This window comes from Salmo salar, chromosome 19, assembly GCF_965601325.2.
Source record: "Salmo salar chromosome 19, fSalSal1, whole genome shotgun sequence".
In the NCBI taxonomy this organism is placed as follows: domain Eukaryota; kingdom Metazoa; phylum Chordata; class Actinopteri; order Salmoniformes; family Salmonidae; genus Salmo; species Salmo salar.
Window position 1 is genome coordinate 59025353 of NC_138309.1, and position 23950 is coordinate 59049302.

The 23950-nt window shown below is 43.7% G+C and overlaps 1 protein-coding gene, 1 long non-coding RNA gene and 2 other non-coding genes across 4 annotated transcripts; all 4 read left to right on the plus strand.

The window, feature by feature from the left end:
- Positions 1-2645: 2645 nt before the first annotated feature.
- On the plus strand, positions 2646-3775 carry LOC106579273 (uncharacterized). The gene is made up of 3 exons (XR_006760635.2): positions 2646-2963; positions 3321-3444; positions 3529-3775. It is a non-coding gene; the product is annotated as an uncharacterized LOC106579273 (long non-coding RNA).
- A 2389-nt stretch (positions 3776-6164) lies between these two features.
- slc68a1a (solute carrier family 68 member 1a) lies at positions 6165-14362 on the plus strand. The gene is made up of 8 exons (XM_014159029.3): positions 6165-6625; positions 8501-8763; positions 8932-9011; positions 9234-9683; positions 10075-10292; positions 11805-11976; positions 12443-12636; positions 12821-14362. The coding sequence occupies exons 2-8, from the start codon at positions 8599-8601 to the stop codon at positions 13069-13071; spliced, it is 1530 nt and encodes a 509-aa protein (XP_014014504.1). The 5' UTR covers positions 6165-6625; positions 8501-8598; the 3' UTR covers positions 13072-14362.
- Positions 14363-16187: 1825 nt separating this feature from the next.
- On the plus strand, positions 16188-16303 carry LOC123729055 (U5 spliceosomal RNA). The gene has a single exon (XR_006760839.1). It is a non-coding gene; the product is annotated as a U5 spliceosomal RNA (small nuclear RNA).
- Positions 16304-23372: 7069 nt separating this feature from the next.
- Positions 23373-23488, plus strand: LOC123729076 (U5 spliceosomal RNA). The gene has a single exon (XR_006760854.1). It is a non-coding gene; the product is annotated as a U5 spliceosomal RNA (small nuclear RNA).
- Positions 23489-23950: the final 462 nt, after the last annotated feature.

Here is a 23950-nt window from a genome sequence, read left to right on the forward strand (position 1 = left end):
TTGGTCAAATGTGTCACCACACATAGGTCATAATGTTATTTGAATGGGTTAATAGGGTTACTTAATGTGTATGCCTGATGTCGAAAGCCTACAGCATATATAATTCTAATAGCCTCCTACGATTAAACTATATTCAAATCGATATAATAAATGTTATTATCCCTCATAGAAATGTTTGTGTGTGTGTGTGATTGATTTCTGATAGGTTAAATGATTTTACACAGGTTATACTTGAAGCGGCATTTGGCGCTCTTATGTTTTTACGTGATTTCATGAATTTCTTCATCATGATAAAGATGCACCCATATCGACTGAGCGCCACCTGTTGGGGGACAATGGGAGTTGAAGTGAGAGGGACCGTATGGATCAGGAACACACTATTTTCACGCCACTTCGATACAGCTATGACCGGAAGTGATGTTCGTTGCACGTTAGGAGAGCAGGTTCTCCTAACCTGCAAGTGCTACGAAAAAGTAAATTCCGGTTGTAGCTGATACGAACTGGTGATGCTCGTACAGTACCAGTCAAAAGTTTGGACACTCATTCAAGGTTTTTAATTTAAAAAATATATATATTTTCTACATTGTAGAATAATAGTGAAGACATCCAAACTATGAAATAACACATATGGAATCATGTAGTAACCAAAAAAAGAGTTAAAAAAATCAAAATATATTTTATATTTGAGATTCTTCAAAGTACCCCCCTTTGCCTTGATGACAGTGTAACAGTATTGCTTCCGTCCCTCTCCTCGCCCCTACCTGGGCTCAAACCAGGGACCCTCTGCACACATCGACAACAGCCACCCTCAAAGCATCGTTACCCATCGCGCCACAAAAGCCACGGCCCTTGCAGAGCAAGGGGAACAACTACTTCAAGGTCTCAGAGCGAGTGACGTCACCGATTGAAACGCTATTAGCACGCACCCCGCAAACTAGCTAGCCATTTCACATCGGTTACAACAGCTTTGCACAAGCTTGGAATTCTCTCAACCAGCTTCACAAGGTAGTCACCTGGAATGCATTTCAATTAACAGGTGTGCCTTGTTAAAAGTACATTTGTGGAATTTCTTTCCTTCTTAATGCGCTTGAGCCAATCAGTTGTGTTGTGACAAGGTAGGGGTGGTATACAGAAGATAGCCCTATTTGGTAAAATACCAAGTCCATATTATGGCAAGAACAGCGTAAATAAGCGAAGAGAAACGACAGACCATCATTACTTTAAGACATGAAGCTCAGTCAATACGCAACATTTCAAGAACTTTGAAAGTTTCTTCAAGTGCAGTCACAAAAACCATCAAGCGCTATGATGAAACTGGCTCTCATGAGGACCGCCACAGGAAAATACCCAGAGTTACCTCTGCAGCAGAGGATAAGTTCATTAGAGTTACCAGCCGCAGAAATTGCAGCCCAAATAAATGCTTCACAGAGTTCAAGTAACAGACACATCTCAACATCAACTGTTCAGAGGAGACAGCGTGAATCAGGCCTTCATGGTTGAATCGCTGCAAAGAAACCACTACTAAAGGAAATCTGTCCTTTAGTCTGATGACTCCAAATTTGAGATATTTGGTTCCACCCGCCGTGTCTTTGTGAGACAGTGTAGGTGAACGGATGATCTCCGCATGTGTGTGTAACATTTGTTAAAGCACTTTGTGAATTTCACCAGGTTCATATGTGAATATGGCATGTTGATTTGGTATTATGCATGCCTGCATCCTGGGAATAGGGGAGTGTGTACTTATCTTTTGCCCTGCGTGCTCGTGCTCAAATCATTTTGATGCACTATGAGAGGTAGGCACTCTTTTTCTGTCATCTTCAGAAAAGTTTGATTCCTTTAAGAACAAAGTCATACACACAGTGTTTTTGACTGGTACTGTATGTATCAAGCATCTCAGTTTTGGAGTGCTGGTTTAGGATCAGCTCCCCCATCCATGAAATTTTATTCATTCTGATCAAATGGAAAAACTGATCATAAATCAGCTCTCCTACTTTGAGAAGCTTGATACATAAGATTCCTGAGGCAATTACTTTTTTTTTGGAGGCTATACAATTAAAATAGACAGGTTTTTAGGAATTAAACGAATGTCACACAAGACCCAAATAAAGAGACACAAAATCCCAAATAGCTCCTTTTTCAAGGATTCACCTCATATTGAGACATACAGTAGCGTTGTATAGCCTACAACAATACAATATTACACCTCTAACAAAAAGAGCCCAATGATGACCTGGGCCCTGGGGTGGTCTAGCGGTCTAAGCTGCTGCCTCTAGAATCACATGTACTGTGTACAGCTGCAAGCACAGCTCTCCCCCTTCCTTTCATCTCTACCTTGTTATCTCTATCCTTCCCAATAAAAAATACGAAAGGAGTGGGACTGCCCCATTCCTTAAATATATTTTTTTTAACGCCACAAAGTTTACAGGGTGACATAATCTGAAAACATCTCATTTTATCACAAGTTTTTCGTCCTCCAGTCCATAGTCCATCTTTAGTTCCCGTCTCTCTGGACTATGTTACAGTTTAATCTCAACTGGGGGAATTCCTAGTTCCTCCTCCAAGCAGTTCCCTTTGTATTTTTATGGGAACCAAGGGCCGGGCAGCCAGTCAGCTGTTTCTCTATTCTCAGAACTGCTTTGTATATTTGTATTGATTCAGAGGCACCCTCCCACCCCTTCCCTTCATACTTGGAAGTGATTGCTTGGCTCAACTTGAAGAAAGACAGACACAGAAACAGATATGTCACAGAGGGTATGTAGAGAGCTCGTCATACATTAATGCTAGTATGTATCAGAAAGCCTTGCAATAATTAAAGTCAAACTGAAGACAGAACATAGTTTTCTTTGGATGAAAGTAGGCTTTTTTCTTTCGACGGGGATCTATTGTACAACATGGTAACAGTGCTAATGTCAACAGGGACCGGGGACCAGTGTAACTTTAACATCAGTGAGAAATGTAAAGGGGTAAGTTAGTGATTCTCTCTATTGTATTATTATGGTAATGCTGCTCATGATTGTTTTACTAGTCTCCCTAACAGTTGCTTGTGACTGATCTCTATCTAATTTTATTCAGTGAAATAAAACCTTAGTAAAGTGGATCGTTTTGATAATATATTGTGGTTTATCCCCATACTTGTACTGCTTGAGAGAGAGAGAGAGAGAGAGAGAGAGAGAGAGAGAGAGAAAAAAAACCCAGCTGTGACTTAAATCAGACTCAACAAGACAAAGATCAATAATTCACTTTACACTTGTCCGCTACATACATATTGTGACAGGCTATAGCTTACCTAAAGTATGTGTGTCATGTCTTATTCCATGAAGGGTCTACGCACTCAAATGCCCACCCTGGGCCTCATGTGACTCACACAAACTGTCTGATCGCACACATCTGTATGCCGTGACTCAGAGAGTGGCCTAGAGATAACCCTGACTCATTCTTTCTCATGTGAGTTTGTTTTCTCTGCAAATCTATCGTGAAATACCGTGGCCACTCTTTTTCCAGTTAATGGACATTTCACTGTCATTTCAGCTGGGGATTTTGGAGGGTTGTGAACCAGCCCTAGCACTGTACTTTCAATGGGCTCTCACAGGGCATAAGCACCTAGATGTGCTGTCAAAGATTAGAGGTATGTATGGTTTTAAATGTCAATAACAGTGCTATTTCATTTCATATTAAGATGTCTACCAAATAAAACAACAATTAATTATGAAAACATTTTTTTCTGGCCTTTCTGGTGTGCTACTTTCTGGTCTACTAATACAATGTAATTGTGAAAACCAACAAGTCTATCTGATGCTGCAAATGAGCGTTTGGCCATGAGAACTGAATTCCATAGATGGTAGTTGCTCAGATAGACATCTATGGATTCAGTTCTTCTTGCCTGGCAGCTACAATCAGCAACTCATCACCTATCAAGGACAACAGAGACAAAGAAAGAAGAACTTTGTTTATTTGACGTTGGTAAGATATTGCCAAAATGTCTGGCCCCCTTAGCAGATACATGTGAATTATAATAAAGTTGCTTCATTCTTATTGTCAGCACACTTGTCCCATTATTGTGCAGATATTTGAATCTACAGAAAAGAAAGAAAGAAGAAAAAACATAACAAGCACACAAACACAATTTCAAGCAAACTTTACTCTAGGTGGCACTACAACCCTTGTCATAGCCAGAGATGGGCAGTATTTCTGTTACATGTATTTGAAATACACATTTTAATTACTTCTGAGTATTTTGTCATTTGAATTACACTGGGCTGAACTACACTCCAATGTATTTATTGTTTTGCATTTTCAAAATACTGTGATAAAATTTTCTAAATATAAACTACTTTTCTATACCATTTTTTTTTTATAGCGGTTCAAATTTTATGGCCCCCCTTTCACCCTGCATTGGGATCATAAGTCTGATAGCACTATGGTGTGATAAGAGCATCTGCTAAATTAACTAAATATAAATGTAGATGTAACATTTTTGATAAATACTTTGTTGACGGAAAATGTACTTGATACGATTGTGATATGTTGTTGTCTCACTTAGCTATCTTAATATGAATTCACATAATTGTAAGTCGCTCTGGATGAGAGTGTCTGCTAAATGACTCAAATGTAAATGCAAATGTAAAAATGAACAATTACAAAGCATGCTGAGTGTTATTCTAATAATCTCCTCCCACAAACAAGGCCAATAATAATACCCAGTGTGCTTTGCAGTTCATTTTGGCATTTTAATTTTCACATTACATTTACATTTAGGTTATGTAGCAGACACTATTCTCCAGAGTAACTTGCTCAACTAAAGTAGATAAACAACATATCACAGTCAGCAAGTAAAACATGTCTGTATCCATTACTGATAATATTTTGGCTGTTCAGGCTGGCTACTTGCCGCATTTATTTTTGTATTTAAAAATACAAAGTACATGTATTTTAATAAAAACAATTACAAATGTTAAGTATTTTGAAAAAGTACTTTGTAGTTTATTTTGATACATTGATCTTTATGGTGTTTCGTATTTGTATTTATAAAATGTTTCCCATCCCTGGTCAGAGCTACTACACACGTCAAGGCTCCAGAAATGAGTAGGGAACATAGCGATTGGGCTTCTTTGAGTGGGAAGGCTGAAACAACCGACTGCAGACGAATGGTTTTCCAACAGCAAGGCTCAGTGCAACATGGCAGTGTTGCCACTGTTTATAACGTTTGTTTGTAATGTCGAAATAAACATGTATCCACCCCCCAGATCACACACTCACAAACTGTAAATATATATGTGTGTATCATTTGGGGAGATAGAGGTTAAAATATCATTAATTTGTACATATCCACTGTATACATATGAATCGCGACAAAGTTGCTTCCTATTTCAGTCACATCTTTGGTCCCGTTCGTGTGGGTCTAGCGGCCTCTGCCAAGTCCCCAACAACCAGATGATCCGATTTCAGGGAAAATGGAAAGAGAGCCTGTGACGCAAGGCAACAACAAAGACAGTACAGTAGTTTTAGAAACTCTGTGGCGACACTCCATCTGAACTCCTGCTCCTCTACAACAGGATTGGTTGAACAGTGCAGAAGAGAACCTCCCCCAACAGTTTTTTTCTCCTTGTCAAGACCAGTTTGTAGTTTATTTTACGCATGCTACGTTAGGTTAACGTGGGTCAAACAAAGAAAATCGAATGATTGGTAGACAAATAGTGCCTCCCACAATGCAGGTGATGACTGCAAGTTGCAGCTGGTGAGGAGCAACTGCAGAAATGTTAAATCGACTACAGTCGAAACATCATGACCTTTGATCAAATGGTTGTTCTAAAGTTCATGCAATACACGTTGAAAGGCCGTGGGCACCGACTTGACAAACGTGATCTACTCCAACGAGCCCAAAGTAGGCGCAAGCTGGACAATTTTTATCCCCATAATGCAATACACGTTGAAAGGCCGTGGTCACCGACTTGACAAACGTGATCTACTCCAACGAGCCCAATGATACATACCAGTAGTGGCCAAAATGCCTTATTAGCATAGACAGAGCCATTGAGGGCTTCCACCATTTTAATGTAATCAACTGGTTGGGAATTTCAACTTCATTGGCTGAACCCTCCTGTTGACATGGAGTCATGTCAAAATTGGTCATCGGGAGGGATCGGCCAATCGTGGCGCAGTGGTCTAAGACACTGCATCCCAGTGCACGAGGCGTCACTGCAGTACCTGGTTCAAATCCAGGCTGCATTACATCTGGCTGTGATTAGGAGTCCCATAGGGCAGCGCACTACTCGTCCGGGTTTGGCCGGGGTAGGCCGGCATTGTAAATAAGAATTTGTTCTTAACTGACTTGCCTAGTTAAATAAAGGTAAAAAGAAAATCGTGAAGAAAAAAAAATGGACTACTTCAAAATGGAGATTGCCTGGAGATACTATCAAAAACACAATCAAAGATGAGTCCTCTATCTATCTCTATGGTGGGGAAACCCTTCTGAAATCCGATTCGTGATCAGCCCAGTGGGCGAGGCTGATATACGGTTGATGTGACGTGTACTAATGTAAACTGTCTTGCTAGCAGCCGCCTGTTGAAAATTGTATTGATTAGCAAGGTTTCCCACTCGTTTCAGAGTCTTCATTCGATGATGATGGTAAGTACATTGTCTTTGTGGTTAGGCGCCTGTCTAACCACAGCCAGGTCTAGCTACTTAACTCGTTGGTTACTGGTTAGCCTAGCTGTAACCAGCTAACTTAACGTTAACCTGTGGAAGGACTGGACAAATGTCTAATACGGGGCAGCAATCGTATTGTGTAGTTAACTAGTTATACGTGTACAGCTAACTCAATTTAAATAGGTAACGTTACTAACTAGCTACCAATGCCTTGACTGGCATTGGTAGCTAGTTACGACCTACTCTTTCTGCCAAGAAGCCTCTCCAGTCTCTACAGGCAGGTGAGAGCTGCCCTGATATCCATTATAACTAAGTTCTACTTTATTTAGAGTTGCACTGAACTATACTGAACTACCTGTTTCCAGAAGATTAGATCAATTAATACGACTGGGATGGGAATGACATTTGAAGATGTGATACAGTACAATGCTCCGAAGTCGTTCCGCTCCACCGCATGGATCTGATGGGATCACACACAGCTGGCACTTGCTGTGCTTGTATTTGTTGAAATTTAGTCTAACCAGAACCCAGTGTGCAGTTTCTATAGTGAGAGCTGAAGAAAATGTAATTATTTAGAATTTGTTTTTGCAAGTTGACACTGTTTTCTGTAAAATGGCATAGTGGTAGAACAGGGCCATGGCTTGTGTGGTGTCGCCAGAGCCTAGGCTATATATTTTGTTCCATTGGATGCCACATGTGAGACTTGTGCTCTGAAGGGAGGATCATGCTGGATAATTGCGGGGAATAACTGCCTCTAGGCTTCACTTTACAGATGGCAAAACTACAGCAGTAAACCACCAGGCCACAGAAGGAGGATATGGGGAAAAAAGAATTGTTAGGCTTTGCAGGCAATGCTCCACCCAGTTAACAAATAGCAGATGAGCTAATTATTTGCTGAAGTGATTCAACATAACAGAACAATATTGAATTAAGGCAACTTTTCTTTATTGACATTTGACAGAGGACAAAGCAAGGCTACACCTTAGTGTGCCTCAGGCAAAAAGAGGGCCTACCTACAAAACCAACCATAGAACAAATAAGGACCAAAAGCTAGAAGATGAGCATGAGAGAGATTTGGTGTCTTTTTAAATTGTCTCCCTTTCTGTGTGAAAGAGGCCAGCCAAGGGCTTTTATGAGAATGGTGTAGTTAGTATCCTGAGACGGACCCCATAATCGCAGTGATCAGAGGATAGGATTACACCCTCCCCTGTCATCCAGCTGGGCCAGAGGAGACACAGGAGAGACTAATACTGTCCTAAAGGGCGCCTTATTCTCTATACAGCACACTGCTCATGACCAGGGCCCATAGTGTAGAGAATAGGGGGCCATTTGGGACTCGTGTAACTGCTCACAATAACTTCACTCTCACCTAATGAATAGAGTAGGGGTCGCCATGGAAATGGCCTGTTCTCCCTCACCTGCTTACACAGCCCTGCGATCCAGTTTATAATGCATTGAATGGCCCTCGGTGTGTGAAATTACCCTGATCTCTGTAATAGAGACTACCCTGTTCAGACATGGCCTATTGTCGTGTGTGTGTAGGCTATGTGTTACTCTTGTTCCTTCATGTCTATTTGCTCAAGCTGGCTCTTCTCCCACTCTGTACGCTAATGCAACCCACCTCATACTTCACACCACAGGAGGTTGGTGGCACCTTAATTGGGGAGGACAGGCTCATGGTAATGGCTGGAGTGGAATGGTATCAAACAGGTGGTTTCCAGGTGTTAGATGCCATTCCATTCACTCCATTCCAGCTATTATTATGAGCTGTCCTCGCGTCAGCAGCCTCCACTGCTTCGCACATCCACATTTAGTCTACCCTCCAAATGGTTATTGACACGTTTGCTCTGGCAGGAGTGGGTACGGTGGTGCCCCTAGCCCCAGCTGGTCTGTGGGATGACTCGATGAGCGTGGCATAGCGGCGGGGAACGGAACAGCAGAGTGACTGAGTGATGAGAATGGGTAGGAGGGGCTGCAGGCTAGCTGTCTCCACTGCGGTCCTCTACGGCTCCCTGGCCCTTTTTGTCTCCATCCTGCACAACGTCTTCCTGCTGTACTACGTGGAGACCTTTGTCTCTGTTTACAAGATCGACAAGCTCTCCTTCTGGGTGGGAGAGGTGAGTGACACTTCCTGCTTTCCGTGGGTTATTATAATAGCTGTATTTTGGAAGCTTTCTGCTTTAGACAGTGTGACAATGACTGATACCCTGGCTTTTTTTCTGGGTTAGGGTGTTTAATGCTAGTCTGTTCTACTAACTCCTCCCCCTCTCTCTCTGCCCACACAGGCAGTGTTTCTGATATGGAACAGCTTGAACGACCCTCTCTTCGGCTGGCTGAGTGACCGCTCCTTCCTCAGCTCCTCACAGTATGACCTCGTTCTCTTTCCTCTCTTTCTCAAATCAATGGTGCCGCTTTCTCATTCCCCCCCTCTTTTTAAATATCTTTGTCTTGCTCTCTCTCCCGCTTTCTCGCTCCCTCCCTATTTTTAACTTTCTCTCACTCTCTATCTTGAAAGCACGGTTGAATGCCACAGTTGGTGAAAAGTGGGAGAAGTTTTTCTTTACCGTTTCACTCCCCTCCATCGTAGGTCTGGCACCCAGATCTCCAGCCCAGAGGTGGTACTAAAGCGGTTGGCGGCCCTCTCCCGGAATGGCCCCCTGTTCGCCATCTCGTTCCTGGCCTTTTGGGTGTCATGGGCACGGCCGGGCATCCAGTTCCTAGTGTGCCTGTGCCTGTACGACGGTTTCCTCACCGTGGTGGACCTCAACCACAACGCCCTGCTGGCCGACCTGGCCGTGTCGGCCAACGACCGCACGCGCCTCAACTTCCACTGCTCGCTGTTCAGCGCCCTGGGCTCGCTCTCCGTCTTCCTGTCCTACAGCGTCTGGGACAAGGAAGACTTCCACTCGTTCCGGCTCTTCTGCGTGACGCTGGCGGCCGTCTCGGCACTGGGCTTCGCCGCCGTGTCGCGCCTGCTGACGAGCCGATTTGAGAAGGAGGCGCGTCTGAGGCAGGACGAGGCGCTGGCACTCAAAGAGTAGGTGACACGATCATTCATGTATGCACTTGAGAAACACTCGGTTTACATTATTCACTAACAAGCGAGGGGCAACTGAACAACACTCATTGTTTGTGGGTTTGCTTCCAACAACTCACCTTATGGCTTCAAATCAAGCCTTTAATCTTTCTACCCTGTGGTGCTTATGCCAGCCTTGGCCATGGATATTGCTTGCTAATGGTATTTTTAAAGAGACTAGTGGAATTGGATGGCGAGTTAATAACATTGCACAGTCTGCACACACTCATACAGTATATCTGGCAGGGAGATGACGGTAACACTTGCTCAGTTTACGGACTCAATCCCCTGGGTAGTGTGTGTTACACTGATTGTCCTTTCACTAATCCCTCCCCCCTCCCCCTCCTCTCAGGTTGAGCATTGTCCAGAACCCTCTGACTCAGCAGGAGAAGCCAGTCACTCTAGGAGAGTATCTAAGGCAGCTCTCCAAGCACAGAAACTTTATGTGGTTCGCCTCTATGAACCTGGTCCAGGTGTTTCACTGCCACTTCAACAGCAACTTCTTCCCTCTGTTCCTGGAGCACCTCCTCTCTGACAGCATCTCTGCCTCCACTGGCTCCATTCTGCTGGGTAAGAGACAAGCGTACTGCTGCTGGTTATGTTTCATGACCAGGGAAAGGCCTCATTCATAGAATGGGCTTAGTTTCATAGCCTGGTCCCAGATCTATTTGTGCTGTCTTGCCTATTCTACGTTTGGTCTGACAATGACCATAGGAATAGGCAAAACTGCACGAACAGATCTAGGACCAGGCTTTTTGTTTTGGTCTTTTATATTTTGGGAGGATTAGTTCTTAGAATGTGAGGAAACATTTATTATTATTATTATTATCGTTAGTAATTAATGTTATTTGTCTACATACTTGTAAACTCAGCAAAAAAATAAATGTCCTCTCACTGTCAACTGCATTTATTTTCAGCAAACTTAACGTGTAAATATTTGTATGAACATAAGATTCAACAACTGAGACATAAACTGAACAAGTTCCACAGACGTGACTAACAGAAATGGAATAATGTGTCCCTGAACAAAGAGGGGGGTCAAAATCAAAAGTAACAGTCAGTATCTGGTGTGGCCACCAGCTGCATTAAGTACTACAGTGCATTTCCTGCTCATGGACTGCACAATGTTTTCCAGTTCTTGCTGTGAGATGTCACCCCACTCTTCCACCAAGGCACCTGCAAGTTCCCGGACATTTCTGGAGGGAAAGGTCCTAGCCCTCACCCTCCGATCCAACAGGTCCCAGATGTGCTCAATGGGATTGAGATCCGGGCTCTTTGCTGGCCATGGCAGAACACTGACATTCCTGTCTTGCATGAAATCATGCACAGAACGAGCAGTATGGCTGGTGGCATTGTCATGCTGGAGATTCATGTCAGGATGAGCCTGCAGGAAGGGTACCACATGAGGGAGGAGGATGTCTTCCCTGTAACGCACAGCGTTGAGATTTTCTGCAATGACAACAAGCTCAGTCCGATGATGCTGTGACACACCGTCCCAGACCATGATGGACCCTCCACCTCCAAATCGATCCCGCTCCAGAGTACAGGCCTTGGTGTAACGCTCATTCCTTCGATGATAAACGTGAATCTGACCATCACCCCTCGATCAGCTGTCTGTCCTGTCTCCCTCTAGCGCTGTCTTAGGAGTCTCACAGTACGGACATTGCAATTTATTTCCCTGGCCACATCTGCAGTCCTCATGCCTCCTTGCACCATGCCTAAGGCACGTTCACGCAGATGAGCAGGGACCCTGGGCATCTTTATTTTGGTGTTTTTCAGAATCAGTAGAAAGGCCTCTTTGGTGTCCTAAGTTTTCATAACTGTGACCTTAAATGCCTACTATCTATAAGCTGTTAGTGTCTTAACGACCGTTCCACAGGTGTTCCACAGGTGCATGTTCATTAATTGTTTATGGTTCATTGAACAAGCATGGGGAAACAGTGTTTAAACCCTTTACAATGAAAATCTGTGAAGTTATTTTGATTTTTATGAATTCTTTGAAAGACAGGGTCCTGAAAAAGGGACGTTTCTTTTTTTGCTGAGTTTTAGTGTCCACTAACAGTTGCTCTCAACTCCTCACAGGGATCTCCTACATAGCGCCCCACCTGAACAACCTGTATTTCCTGACCCTGTGCCAGCGTTACGGGGTGTACACGGTCATCCGCTGGCTGTTCCTGGTCAAGCTAGCCCTCAGTGTGGCCATGCTGCTGGCCGGGGCCGACCAGGTCTACCTGCTGTGCATCTTCATTGCCAGGTACTCACACACACAGTTTAGATATCAAGGTCATGTACTCAAGTCATGGAAGTTATTTTCATATCAAGGATCGAGTGGGTTTTTCCAATACTTGTTTTGTGTGGCTCTGTTTGCATTGGATCTGGCTGAGTGTTGTCAGCCAAGACGACCAATCCCTTTATCAACATGGGGCTGGCGGTGACTGGGCGCAGCCTACCACTTGTCCTCTTGGCACAGTGCCATTGTTTTCATAGTGTACTCTGAGATAAAGTCGGAGTGGGGGAGAGGCTCTGAGATAAAGTCAGTGGGGCTTTGCTCTATTGGTTTCGGACTTCATATAAATGCCTTGACCCGTATTATTGTTATTATTTTTAAACTCCTGCTCAGGAAAATCTGATGCGGAATCCAAATCATTGTATATTAGCAGTTGGAAACAGTGACAACACTTCAGTAACGGCTCTGAAATATCCTTCTCCCCCTCCCTCAGTAACCGAGTGTTTACGGAGGGCACCTGCAAGCTGTTGAACCTGGTTATCACAGACTTGGTGGACGAGGACTTTGTGGTGAACCGGCGCCAGCAGGCGGCGTCGGCGCTGCTCTTTGGCATGGTGGCCCTGGTGACCAAGCCTGGCCAGACTTTCGCCCCTCTCATCGGCACCTGGCTGCTGTGTGTCTACACAGGTATACTTTATATGGACAGTGGATGGCAAAAGTCTGTTTTAATGAAGGCTCCTTGATAATGGAAATGTAGAAATCTGCCACTGTGAATGAACTAGAATCAAACCAATTTCACTAACCTTACTCTAGGTGGATTTCCACGAATTCATGCCTGTTATTTATTCTAATCTGGCGATTTTCTTTCCAGGCTACGATATCTTTGAGAGAAACTCCGTACAGGACTCTGCGGCAGCACCCCCTGTCTCGGGCCAAGCGAGCTCTACTGTTCCATTGCGTCAGGGCTGTTTCTACTTGCTGGTGTTTGTGCCCATCTCTTGCGCCCTACTGCAGCTAATGGCCTGGTCCCGCTTCACCCTCCACGGCCGCAGACTGCAGGGCGTCAAGGCCCAGAGGCAGGGAGCCCAGCACAGCCACCTCATGGACATCAAGGCTATCTGATATGAGGCCAGCTCGTCCGCACTTTCGCTCAACTGCGTAATGCTATACCACCATCTGCCACTGGGGTCAGCAGAGAGGGACGTAGACTGGGGAACTGATGAAATATCGCTCTCTAGCCAGGGACAAAAATATTTTGGGGGGATTGAAACATGCCTTATTTTGATATTAAGAGGACAAAGACTATATTTATGTATGAACTGATGACCAAATGATACCGCAGAGCCAATCAAAGAATGAGAAGCTCATGCCCCTCTCTGGGGTAGGGCAAAGTCTACTCGCTGGATAAACAGGAGGCGTTGCGCCATCATCCTAGGTTGAGGTGTAGTCTGGTATGCATTTCCATCCCCAAAGGAACACACATTGTCACCAACCTTGCTATTACAGTGTGGTTAACCAAAGCGAGAGTCTGCATGGCTAGGTAAATACCCATCTTTCTGATGTGTGTGTGTGTAGGGAAATATTAAGTACTGAAAACAGGTGTGTGCATGCACATGAGCATAACATCTAAATCCTGATTTGCATAGACGTTGCTCTTGAAATTGCAATGAGGTTTGTGACCATCACCATGCTATTGTCTTCATGAAGTACTTCTAGTACTAATCTGTATTTTCAAAAGTCTAACAAATGTTTTTCTATTTGTTTTACTGTGACCGGTACTAAAATAACTGCCATCTCCAATATTCAACTCCGTTGTCTCCTATGTTTTCTCACACATTATGTTTTAACCTGATATGTGGAAGCATTTAGGTGACTATTACAAAACAAGGCCCTAAACAACCTCTGTTTACATTTGTACCCCAGAGTCAGGAAAGAAATGCATTTTTTTTTATAGACCGTGAAGAGAATTGAGAAACAGATTTGACTGAAAACGTGAAACTATTGTGTCATGATGACCTGATGTATGATAATCATGGAGAATACATTCTGAACTTTTTTTTTCAAAGTTATTTTTATTACTGCTGCTACATGAGTTGTCTGAGTGTTAAGGAGTCTTAAATTCCATTATCAATTTATATCTCTAAACAAAAGTATTCTCGTAATTTGTCATGGAAGTGTTTGAGTGACTCAGGAATTACAGTTTCAGCACAATGTGATTTAAGTAACCAGAAGGAAAGCAGAGGTTATATCTTACAAGACAGCCTTACAGCAGAGATGCCTGTATTTGCCAGTTTTGTTACAAAATACTGTACAATGTTTGTCTGGTTGTACAACTGCTCATTGTAGCATCTGCCATTTTCTGACCATCTTTGTGACTTATTAAAGTGATCTCACTAGTTGAGAGCTTGTGGAATGTGTCTTGTTGCCCCCTTTCATAGATATGTTTTCTGCTCTGTCAGGACAAGTCTAGCAGCCTTGCACCAAACCCAGAAGCTCATGTCTGTCTCTGATCTAACTTAATTTCCTCAACTGGGACAGGTAAAGTGTCTCACCTCAGGCCTCTTCTGGAACACTAATTACAAAATACAGAATGTTACCATGACGCTTTTTTTTGTTTTAACCAGGCAAAACATAGGTGCTCTCACTGCACAGCATACACAATGATAATGTGTAAGACAGAAATCCATGAACATGGTTTCTGCAGATATTTTGTTGCCTAGTTATGTGGATATTGTGTATTTTGCTCAGATTAATAGAGGGATCAATGTAGCATTCTATGCTGACTGCAGGAATGTCCACTAGAGCTGTTGCCAGAGAATGTCATGTTAATTTCTCTACCATAAGCCACCTCCAACATCATTTTATAGAATATGGCAATGCATCCAACCAGCATCACAACAGCAGACCATGTGTAACCACGTCAGCCCAGGACCTCTGCATCTGGCTTCTTCACCTGAGGGATCGTCTGAGACCAGCCACCCGGACAGCTGATGAAACTGGGGGTTTTCACAACCGAATAATTTCTGCACAAACTGTCAGAAACGGTCTCAGGGAAGGTCATCTGCGTGATCGTCGTCCTCACCAGGGTCTTGAACTGACTGCAGTTAGGCGGCGTAACCAACTTCAGAGGGCAAATGCACAATTGCATTTTATCGATGGCAATTTGAATGCACAGAGATACCGTGACAAGATCCTGAGGCCCATTTTCGTGCCGTTCATTCGCCATCATCACCTCATGTTTCAGCATGATAATGCACAGCCACATCCCGTAAGCATCTGTACACAATGTCAAATGTCCCAGTTCTTCCGTCGCCTGCATACTCACCAGCTATATCTCCAGCTATATCACCCACTGAGCATGTTTGGGATGCTCTGGATCGACATGTATGACAGCGTGTTCCAGTTCCCGCCTATATCCAGCAGCTTCGGACAGCCATTGGAGACTGTTAAAGCAGCAAAGAGGGTACCAACTCCATATTAATGCCCATCATTTTGGAATGAGATGTTCGACGAGCAGGTGTCCACATACTGTTGGCCATGTAGTGTATCTGTGACCAACAGATGCATATGTGTATTCCCAGTCATGTGAAATCCATAGATTAGAACCTAAGGATTTGATTTCAATTGACTGATTTCCTTGTATGAATTGTAACTCAGTAAAATCTTTGAAATTGTTGCATGATGCGTTTATATTTTTGTTGAGTGTAAATATGTGCTGCACGGAATCATGATCAGACAGGCAGAGAAATAAATTCCTCCATAATCTCTGTCATTATTAAAAGTTATCATGGTAAACATTCTAAGATCTTGTGGGGATAATTCTACATTGTATTAGATAAAATGACCCAGTTGTTGTTTATTTCATTTTACATTATAATATTTCTCTTTGGAACTGAAGCTGGGTTTCAATGACGTGTTTTTTTTCAGAACCAGACAGCCTCTAACGCACGGGGAAATCAGCACAAGACTGCAACCTGCCGTTAAGCAAGTGCAAATCCAACTGCGCATGCGTTTCTAGTTACCCATGATGCACTTCATGTGAAATAATTTTGTTTTCCTCTGTAATATATTACAACAGGAATATATTTTTACGATCCTAATGTTATGCATTACATAGTCGTGACTGTACACATTGAACAGGACACGAGATTTGTTTCTGGGCAGCGAGATTAGTATTACCGCAATAGGAAAAGGGAAGTCCTTGAATCCCGTCCCAATGTTCCGTTGGGGTCATCAGTAAACTCTGGTTTCTCTTCAGATCGCATAAATCTTTCGCCTTTTACTAAAGATTTCCGTGGGGAGGAACATTATGAGTATCAACAAATTTTTTGATGCCCTGCTGTATTGCGGGGCTTCCTTCGTATTGTGAAGTGTAATCTCAGACTAGTGCAGTTACATATTAAAATGTAATGTGTGAATATCTCAAGGTACACACTATATCAGTAAGGACTCGAGGCTAGGTGGTTCATTTTAAAAGTTAGTTATGTGTTTGATGATGACTGTATTACTTTCTGCAGCTCTATTTATTACTATAATTATTTTCAGTCGATATAACATTTATACTTCATGTGGAGTTATTGTACAGTGCATTCGGAAAGTATTCAGACCCCATGACTGTTTCCACATTTTGTTACATTACATTCTTATTATAAAATGGATTATATATATATCTTTTGCAAATGTATTAAAAATGGAAATATCACATTTACATAAGTGTTCAGACCCTCAAGCTCTGTCAGGTTGGATGGGGAGCGTTGCTGCACAGCTATTTTCAGGTCTCTCCAGAGATGTTTGATCGGGTTCAAGTCCAGGCTCTGGCTGGGGAACTCAAGGACATTCAGAGACTTGTTCTAAAGCCACTCCTGCTTTGTCTTGGCTGTGTGCTTAGGGTCGTTTTCCTGTTGGAAGTTGAACCTTCGCTCCAGTCTGAGGTCCTGAGCGCCCTGGAGCAGGTTTTCTTCAAGGATTTCTCTGTACTTTACTCTGTTCATTATTTCCCCCGATCCTGACTAGTTTCCCAGTCCCTGCCGCTGAAAAACATGCTGCCACCACGCTTCACGGTAGGGATGGTGCCAGGTTTCCTCCAGGTGTGATGCCTGGCATTCCGGCTGAAGAGTTCAATTTTGGTTTCATCAGACCAGAGAATCTTGTTTCTCATGGTCTGAAAGTCCTTCAGGTGCCTTTTGACAAACTCCAAGCGGGCTATCATGTGCCTTTTACTGAGGAGTGGCTTCCATCTGGCCACTCTACCATAAAGGCCTGATTGGTGGAGTGCTGCAGAGATGGTTGTCCTTCTGGAAGGTTCTCCCATCTCCACAGAGGAACTTTCAGGTTCTTGGTCACCTCACTGACCAAGGTCCTTCTCCCCTGATTGCTCAGTTTAGCCAGGAGGATTGCTCTAGGAAGAGTCTTGGTGATTCCAAACTTCTTCCATTTACAAATGGGTGAAAGGGGGATACCTAGTTAGTTGTCCAGCTGAATGTATTAAACTGAAATGTGTCTTCCGCATTTAACCCAACCCCTCTGAATCAGAGAGGTGCGGGGGTGTGCCTTAATCGACATCCATGGCACCCGGGGAACAGTGGGTGATCTGCCTTGCTCAGGGGCAGAATGATAGATTTTTACCTTGTCAGGTCAGGGATTCAATCCAGCAACCTTCCGGTTACTGGCCCAACGCTCTAACCACTAGGCTACCTGACCCTGGAGGCCACTGCGTTCTTGGGGACCGTCAATGCTGCAGAAATGTTTTGGTACCCTTCATCAGATCTGTGCCTCTACACAATCCTGTCAAGGGGCTCTATGGACAGCTCCTTCAACCTCATGGCTTAGTTTTTGCTCTGACATGCACTGTCAACTGTGTGACCATATATAGACAGGTGTGTGCCTTTCCAAATCATGTTCAATCTATTGAATGTACCACAGGTGGACTCCAATCAAGCTGTAGAAACATCTCAAGGAGGATCAATGGAAACAGAATGCACCTGAGCTCAATTAAGGTACTTCTGTTTTTTATTTGTAATAAATGTGCAAAAATGTAAAAAAACCTGTTTTCGCTTTGTCATTATTTGGTATTGTGTGTTAATTGATGAGGAAGAAAATACATGTAATCAATTTTAGGATAAAAAAGCCAATGGGTCTGAATACTTTCTAAATGCACTGTATATTACAAGTGATGAACTTTGTTTCTTTCATATTACCATGTTTCTATTATCAGTTAATTACAGAAATATATATACATTAATGATTGGCAGTAGGCTATTTCTTCCTCTTTGGTATAAGCCCCTTTGACAGCTTGTCTTGTAATTCAGTTTAATGCCAATTGCCACACCCTGATCTGTTTCACCTGTCTTTGTGCTTGTCTCCACCCCCCTCCAGGTGTCACCCATCTCCCTCATTATCTCCAGGCTATTTGTACCAAGGAACAGTGGGTTAACTGCCTTGTTCAGGGGCAGAATGATAGATTTTTAGCTTGTCAGCTCGGGGATTCAATCTTGCAACCTTTCGGTTACTAGTCCAATGCTCTAACCACTAGGCTACCTAGTGGCTACCTACTGTCTGTTACCAGTTCGTTCAACAGGACAAAAAGCCTACCAGCGTTTTCCCCGTGCTTCTGTCTTTCTCTAGTTCCTGTTTTCTAGCTATCCCGGTTTTGACAATTCTGCCTGCCCTGACCCTGAGCCTGCCTGCCGTTCTGTACCTTGTCACACCACCCTGGATTCCTGACCGCTGCCTGCCCTGACCCTGAGCCTGCCTGCCGTTCTGTACATTTCGGACTCTGCTCTGGACTACTAACCTCTGCCTGCCATTGACCTGTCGTTTGCCTGCCCCCCTGTTTCTGTAATAAACTTTTGTTACTTTGAAACTGTCTGCATCTGGGTCTTCTCCTGAGCCTTGATAGTACAAACTGGCCATGACGGACCCAGCAGACAGGACCAGCTCTGCAAAGCCGTCTCCTCCCACGGAGACACCATTGGAAGGCACGAGGAGTTGCTTCGTGGTCTTTTGGAAGGGTTCCAGTCCTTGGCCGAAAGCCTTGACTGAGCGTTGAACACATTGCTGGAGCAATTCCGCGGGTTGTCTGTCAGGCAGCCTACCAAGGCGGTAACCTCCCAGCCCCTCAGTAACCCGGCTGTTAGCAGCGAAGGCCTCCCTGGTTTCCAGAGAACCCCACTTACCTTCTCCGGAATGCTTCGCTGGAGAGTCGGGAACCTGTCAGCCGTTTCTCACGCATTTTTCTCTCATCATTGAGCTGCAGACCTCCTCCTTCCCCTCGGACTGCTCGAGTCGGCCGTATGCTTCAGTCTGGAGGAGTTTGTGGCAGAGGTGAAAAAGGTTTTAGATTTTCTATTGTCCGGGAGAGAGGCTGCCCGGAAGTTACTCCAGCTTCGGGAAAACTCCCGCAGTATGGCAGACTTTGTGGTGGAGTTTCGCACATTGGCAGCGGAGAGTGCCTGAAACCCGGAATCGCTGTTCGACACATTCCTGTACAGATTATCGGAGGAAGTGAAGGATGAGCTAGTAGCCCGGGAACTACTGACGGATTTCGACTCGCTCATTGCCTCGACCATCCGGATCGATGGGAGGCTAAGGGAACGTAGGAAGGAGAGGAGGTCCGATTCCACTCGCCCACCCAAGGATTCCACCTTACCTCCGAGGCATCCCGGAAGTTCCCGACGTCTCCGTGGCCAAGAAGACTCAAGGCTACCCGAGTTCCCCTGAGAGTCTGTATTGCGGGACTACTGGTAATTTCGTGTCCTCCTGTCCACTAAAAGACCATGCTCGACCGTAGGGGTGAGTACTCTGGTGGGCCATACAGAGAACTTTTCCTCTCCCCTTACTTGCTCCCCTTTCCATTCCATCCTGCTGTGGGGAACCAGTTGAAATCTCTCCGGGTTCAACCACTCTGACAGTAAACAACCAAATTTGTCATCTCAATGATGTTCCAAGTTTTTTCTCAATTAATTGTATTACTATATTACATGTACAATTTACATGTGGAAATAAAGAATGCACTTTAACCACAGGCTAAATCTAAACAAATGGAACATTAACATTAGCAGATCTGCAAAACACTGACAGGTTGCTTCCAGGTAGGAGATGTACAAAAAAAATGTACAAAAACAGTCCAATTTAGATATGTTTGTGTATCTCCAACGTGCAAGTAAAGAAAGTGCACTAGATAGAAGATGACACCAGAAACAGTCAAGGAAGACATAGCCCTGTGTGTGTACTGTGAGTACAGCCTCTCTTTATTTATAGATCACTGATCAGGGAACTAAGATGCCTTTTTGACACACAGGAAACAGTCATGTTTTCTTCCTCTTGGGCATTCTCCTCATGGGTTTGTCGTTAGTGTGTTCCATATTGTGAATGGTCAGATGCTTGGTTAATGTATTTCTGTCGCTAAAACATTCGTCAAATATTGCGCACACAAAGGTTTCTCCCCTGTGTGGCTCCTCATGTGCAATTGCGGATTTCCACTCTGATTGAACACTTTGACACACTGATAAGGATTCTCCCGTGTGAATCCTCATATGTCTCTTCATTTTAGTACTCTTGCTGAAATTTTTACCACAAACATGACAATACTGTGCTCCAATGTGAATTTTAAAGTGATTGATCAAACTTTGTGGAGTCAAATCTTTCTCCGTTATTCATCCCCTTTATGCGTTTGCACATGTTTAAATCAAAGAACCCATTTTGTTAAAAGACTTCCAACACACCTTACAACTAGGACCAGCATGACCTTGACCGGTCGACTTCAGCTGGGACATAGACTTCCTGCCACACTTGGTCTTATGGGAGCTTTGTTCTCCATTCTCCATCCATTCACATCTTACATCCTGAGCTGCAAAACAGTAGTAGCTGGATATTGGTTCTGTTTCTCCATAGCTCTCTTCATCCGACACTGTTTCAATCTGTTCATTTGAGTCTCTTAGTAGAGAATCCATCTCTCTGTTTATCTCAATTGGGGCATGGTGAAGACTGAGTGGGGTCCTCCTGGTCATAGTCACTTTTCTGACAGAGATGATTGATATCAGACTGCAGTTCTTGAAGTTGCTTTTTGTCCTGACTTGTTGACTGACTGAGCTCTTGTTTCCCTCTAATCTGTGAGGGCTCTGGGTCTTTCTGGTCCAGACACCTCTACTCGTGAACCACAAGAGGCGCAGGGCGAATATCCACAGCAGCAGACAGAGTGAGTAGCTAGGGGTCTAGACAGATGGAAGGAGAAAGGATTAGACAAACAGATCGGCTAGGCTATTGAAAACCTAAATGCATGATGTATGCTATGTATTTTAGCAAGATATGTATTTGTATTACTATTAGCTAAGCGTTTGAACTGGTCTAGCTGGGTTTTTCACCTGCGGGATCGTCTGAGACCAGCCACCCAGACAGCTGATGAAACTGTGGGTTTTCACAATCGAACCGGCAGAAACGTTCTCAGAGAAGCTCATCTGCATGCTCGTCGTCTTCACCAGGGTCTTGACCTGACTGCAGTTAGGCGGTGTAACCGACTGCCCCCCTTCGATGTTCACTGGAACACTGAAGAAGTATGCTCTTCTCGGACGAATCCAGGTTTCAACTGAACGGGGAGACGGCGTGTATGGCGTCATGTGGGTGAGAGATTTGCTGATGTCAACGTTGTGAACAAAGTGCCCCACGGTGGCAGTGGGGTTATGGTATGGGCAGGCATAAGCTACGAACAATGAACACGATTGCATTTTATCAACGGCAATTTTAAATGCACAGAGATACCGTGACAAGATCCTGAGGCCCATTGTCGTGCCATTAATTTTCCGCCATCACCTCATGTTTCAGCATGATAGTGCACAGCCACATAACGCAAGGATCTGTACACAATAACTGGAAGAAGAAAAAAAATGTCCCAGTTCTTCCATGGACTGCAGAGTCACCAGACATGTCACCCATTGAGCATGTTTGGGATGCTCTGGATTGACGTGTACAACAGCGTGTTCAAGTTCTTAATTAACACTGCCACGGTCAACAGTAAGTGCTGTTATTGTGAAGTGGAAACATCTCGGAGCAAGAACGGCTCAGCCGTGAAGTGGTAGGCCACACAAGCTCACAGAACGGGATCGCCAAGTGCTGAAGAGCATAGCATGTAAAAATCGTCTGGCAGTCCGACGGCCGAATCCGGGTTTGGCGGATGCCAGGAGAACGCTACCTGCCCCAATGCATAGAGCCAACTGTAAAGTTTTATGGAGGAGGAATAAGGATCTGGGGCTGTTTTTCATGTTTCAGTGAAGGGAAATCTTAACGCTACAGCATACAATGACATTTTAGACAATTCTGTGCTTCCAGTTTTGTGGCAACAGTTTGGGGAAGGCCCCTTTCCTATTTCATCATGACAATGCCCGTGCACAAAACGAGGTCCATACAGAAATGGTTTGTTGAGATCGGTTTGGAAGAACTTGACTGGCCTGCACAGAGCTCTGATCTCAACCCCATCGAACACCTTTGGGATGAATTGGAACTCCAACTGCGAGCAAGGCCTAATTGCCCAACATCAATGCCGGACCTCACTAACGCTCTTGTCGCTGAATGGAAGCAAATCCCGGCAGAAATGTTCCAACATATAGTGAAAAGCCTTCCCAGAAGAGTGGAGACTGTTAAAGCAGCAAAGAGGGGACCAACTCGATATTAATGCCCATAATTTTGGAATGAGATGTTCGACGAGCAGGTGTCCACATACTTTTGGCCACGTAATGTATCTGTGACCAACAGATGCATATGTGTATTCCCAGTCATGTGAAATCCATAGATTAGAACCTAAGGATTTGATTTCAATTGACTGATTTCCTTGTATGAATTGTAACTCAGTAAAATCTTTGAAATTGTTGCATGATGCGTTTATATTTTTGTTGAGTGTAAATATGTGCTGCACGGAATCATGATCAGACAGGCAGAGAAATAAATTCCTCCATAATCTCTGTCATTATTAAAAGTTATCATGGTAAACATTCTAAGATCTTGTGGGGATAATTCTACATTGTATTAGATAAAATGACCCAGTTGTTGTTTATTTCATTTTACATTATAATATTTCTCTTTGGAACTGAAGCTGGGTTTCAATGACGTGTTTTTTTTCAGAACCAGACAGCCTCTAACGCACGGGGAAATCAGCACAAGACTGCAACCTGCCGTTAAGCAAGTGCAAATCCAACTGCGCATGCGTTTCTAGTTACCCATGATGCACTTCATGTGAAATAATTTTGTTTTCCTCTGTAATATATTACAACAGGAATATATTTTTACGATCCGAATGTTATGCATTACATAGTCGTGACTGTACACATTGAACAGCACACGAGATTTGTTTCTGGGCAGCGAGATTAGTATTACCGCAATAGGAAAAGGGAAGTCCTTGAATCCCGTCCCAATGTTCCGTTGGGGTCATCAGTAAACTCTGGTTTCTCTTCAGATCGCATAAATCTTTCGCCTTTTACTAAAGATTTCCGTGGGGAGGAACATTATGAGTATCAACAAATTTTTTGATGCCCTGCTTTATTGCGGGGCTTCCTTCGTATTGTGAAGTGTAATCTCAGACTAATGCAGTTACATATTAAAATGTAATGTGTGAATATCTCAAGGTACACACTATATCAGTAAGGACTCGAGGCTAGGTGGTTCATTTAAAAGTTAGTTATGTGTTTGATGATGACTGTATTACTTTCTGCAGCTCTATTTATTACTATAATTATTTTCAGTCGATATAACATTTATACTTCATGTGGAGTTATTGTACAGTGCATTCGGAAAGTGTTCAGACCCCATGACTGTTTCCACATTTTGTTACATTACATTGTTATTATAAAATGGATTATATATATATATTTTGCAAATGTATTTAAAATGGAAATATCACATTTACATAAGTGTTCAGACCCTCAAGCTCTGTCAGGTTGGATGGGGAGCGTTGCTGCACAGCTATTTTCAGGTCTCTCCAGAGATGTTTGATCGGGTTCAAGTCCAGGCTCTG

Bases quoted from the DNA above. Each gene is read 5' to 3' on its own strand.
- slc68a1a (XM_014159029.3), top strand. From the start codon at position 8,599: ATGAGAATGGGTAGGAGGGGCTGCAGGCTAGCTGTCTCCACTGCGGTC. The intron at 9,012-9,233 runs GTATGACCTCGT...CCTCCATCGTAG, and splicing joins TCCTTCCTCAGCTCCTCACA to GTCTGGCACCCAGATCTCCA. The intron at 10,293-11,804 runs GTAAGAGACAAG...AACTCCTCACAG, and splicing joins CACTGGCTCCATTCTGCTGG to GGATCTCCTACATAGCGCCC.